The 2,249-nt window shown below is 37.7% G+C and overlaps 1 protein-coding gene across 1 annotated transcript; it reads right to left on the bottom strand.

Moving 5' to 3' along the window:
• Positions 1–1,067: 1,067 nt before the first annotated feature.
• On the bottom strand, positions 1,068–2,187 carry LOC104496987 (caspase-7-like; the record flags this gene model as incomplete). The annotated part of the gene is made up of 2 exons (XM_010140191.1): positions 1,068–1,411; positions 2,049–2,187. Coding segments are annotated over 2 exons (363 nt in total), but the record flags the coding sequence as incomplete, so codon positions are not given.
• Between the last annotated feature and the right edge of the window lie 62 nt (positions 2,188–2,249).

Here is a 2,249-nt window from a genome sequence, read left to right as displayed (position 1 = left end):
AAGAGTGTGGAGTATATTAACTGGGAAAAGGGTGAACAACTCATCATTTATCAGTTTAACCAAATCATTGAACTTACTTTTTGAGCTAGCTATCAAGTTTAAAGAGAATATAAAAAGTAGGAATATAAACATCACCAATGTAACTCTAAAATACAAAATCAAGACCGTACAGGAACTAAAAAGGCACTTCTGGTCTCTGATTCAAGTAAGTATTTCCAGTCTTGGCAAAACTCCTCACAAATAGAAGCTATATCTAAACACACACTTGTTGCTGGAACATATAATTCTATCATTTCAACACGGAATTTTAATGCTTTATAACAAAGCCTTGGCATTAACTTTCTGTTGCTTCAAATCTTCTGAATCAACAAGCAGATATTTTTACTTCTGCAACCAGAAAAACTGTGATACCACTGTTTAAGGCTGTTCTATCAATTAAGTGTCATTTGCAAGGCAAAAATCTTTACAAGGTTTCTTTAATAAGGCATAATCCAATCAGAGTTTGCCAAACTTTTACGAAGATTTTGATTTTGATTTTTCCCATTTGTTAATTTCCAGACTATTCAGGTAAATCATCTACAAATACTCATTTCTTTATTTATCCATCTTATGCTAGAGTGATAACTCAGTAAATTGACTTCACGAATAAGCACAGAGCAGCCATTAGTCTTCATTTATAATGCTCATAAAAAGAAATTAATATATTAGACTAAGAAACACCCTTTTCAATAGCTACAAACTGTTTCTTCACTGGACATACCCATAATATCACGGTCTCTGGAAATTTCTGAAGGAAATTACAGTTCCATGAGCTAGCAGTGAAAGAAAAGATGGACTCTGGCAATTTAATTTTTTCGTTCTTAATTTACAGTCTGTTTTCTGGAATAACCCTTTATGGGTCAGGTAGCTGACTCTCAGAACATCTTCGGTAGCCATAAACCATGACAGCCTCACTAAGGGAAATCAAGATACAGTAATTAGTATCAGCTGTCAGGTTGGCCCAGAGCATTTATTTCTTCTTTAAAATCTTGCATAATGTCCATCCATCAGACACCCTAGATCATATGATATAAAAATCTAGCGTAACTACATTTCTGTATTAAGAATGTGTTACTCCAGTTTATCAGCAAATCTCCACCTGAAACCATATCCTGATCTTTCATCGCTGGCTGTATTAAAATACACTTTCAGAAGTAAAGCTCCTTAGTAAGCATAGAGACCACACAGGGAATCTGCTTCTTCTCACTGAAGCGTGGATCATCGGACTGTGACTCAAAATTTGTGGCAACTACATAGTTGACCCGTGTGAGGATTTGCATGATCTCAAGTTGTTTTCCATGCTCATTTAGCACAGAGCACAGGGACTGCACAAACCACGAGCCTCTTCCAGGATTCCTCCAGGAGTAATAACCTTACAGGAAAGACAGATAAGAAAGTACATGGGGTTATTTTTCCTCTTTTTTCTGATTGTTTTGTGCTGGATATGGAATGGAATGGCAGAGAGATATGTACTAACTTGTGCAAAAGATTCTGGGCAAAGAGCAACAATGCACACGCAGAAAGTTTAATTCTTATCACTTGTATCACATATCCTACTTCACTAAAGTGGAGAACAATGTCTATTAACTCGAAATCTCACATTACTAAAGCACAAATTTTTGCATTTGGGAAACTGCAAAAAAGAAGATACTATGTTCTTCCTCTCTAAGAATAAGTTTTGTGCTGTAACTGTTCCTCTTCCTGCCATCATCTCATTCAGAGTACTCACTACATGGGGTCACGGAAGAGCAGGATGCCCAGAAGACAGCACTGTCTTCACCACCTGTAACATCTGTGTCTTCTCACCTGTCAACTCTGGGCTTCCTCCTGTTTCCACCATAGCTAGTGCAAAAAGGGTGGATACAACATGGGCCTAACGTACACTGCCCCTTAGTGTTTTGTCCATCAATGTAGCATGTATCATCAGCGAGGTCAGTCTACAATCGAGTCAACATGGGTGATAAGTTTTCAGCCTTCTATCCCCACCCACCCTGAGCTCTTTTCTTTACCTGGCACTGTGGAATATGCAAACAGAAAATCTGCTTCTACTGGGATTTTGTATCTCGGATTGGCATCTGTCTCCAGAGTGTCATTTGCAGGTCCAGAGTCAGTTTGTATACCTTCATCAAATTCAGAGCCTCTGCATGCCTGAAAGCAGGAAAGATAGAACTTATCTGACAAGGAGAAACATATAAAAATATATAAAAATA

This window comes from Buceros rhinoceros, unplaced genomic scaffold (assembly GCF_000710305.1).
Source record: "Buceros rhinoceros silvestris isolate BGI_N320 unplaced genomic scaffold, ASM71030v1 scaffold13427, whole genome shotgun sequence".
NCBI lineage: Eukaryota > Metazoa > Chordata > Aves > Bucerotiformes > Bucerotidae > Buceros > Buceros rhinoceros.
This window is presented reverse-complemented; position numbering and strand designations above follow the sequence as displayed.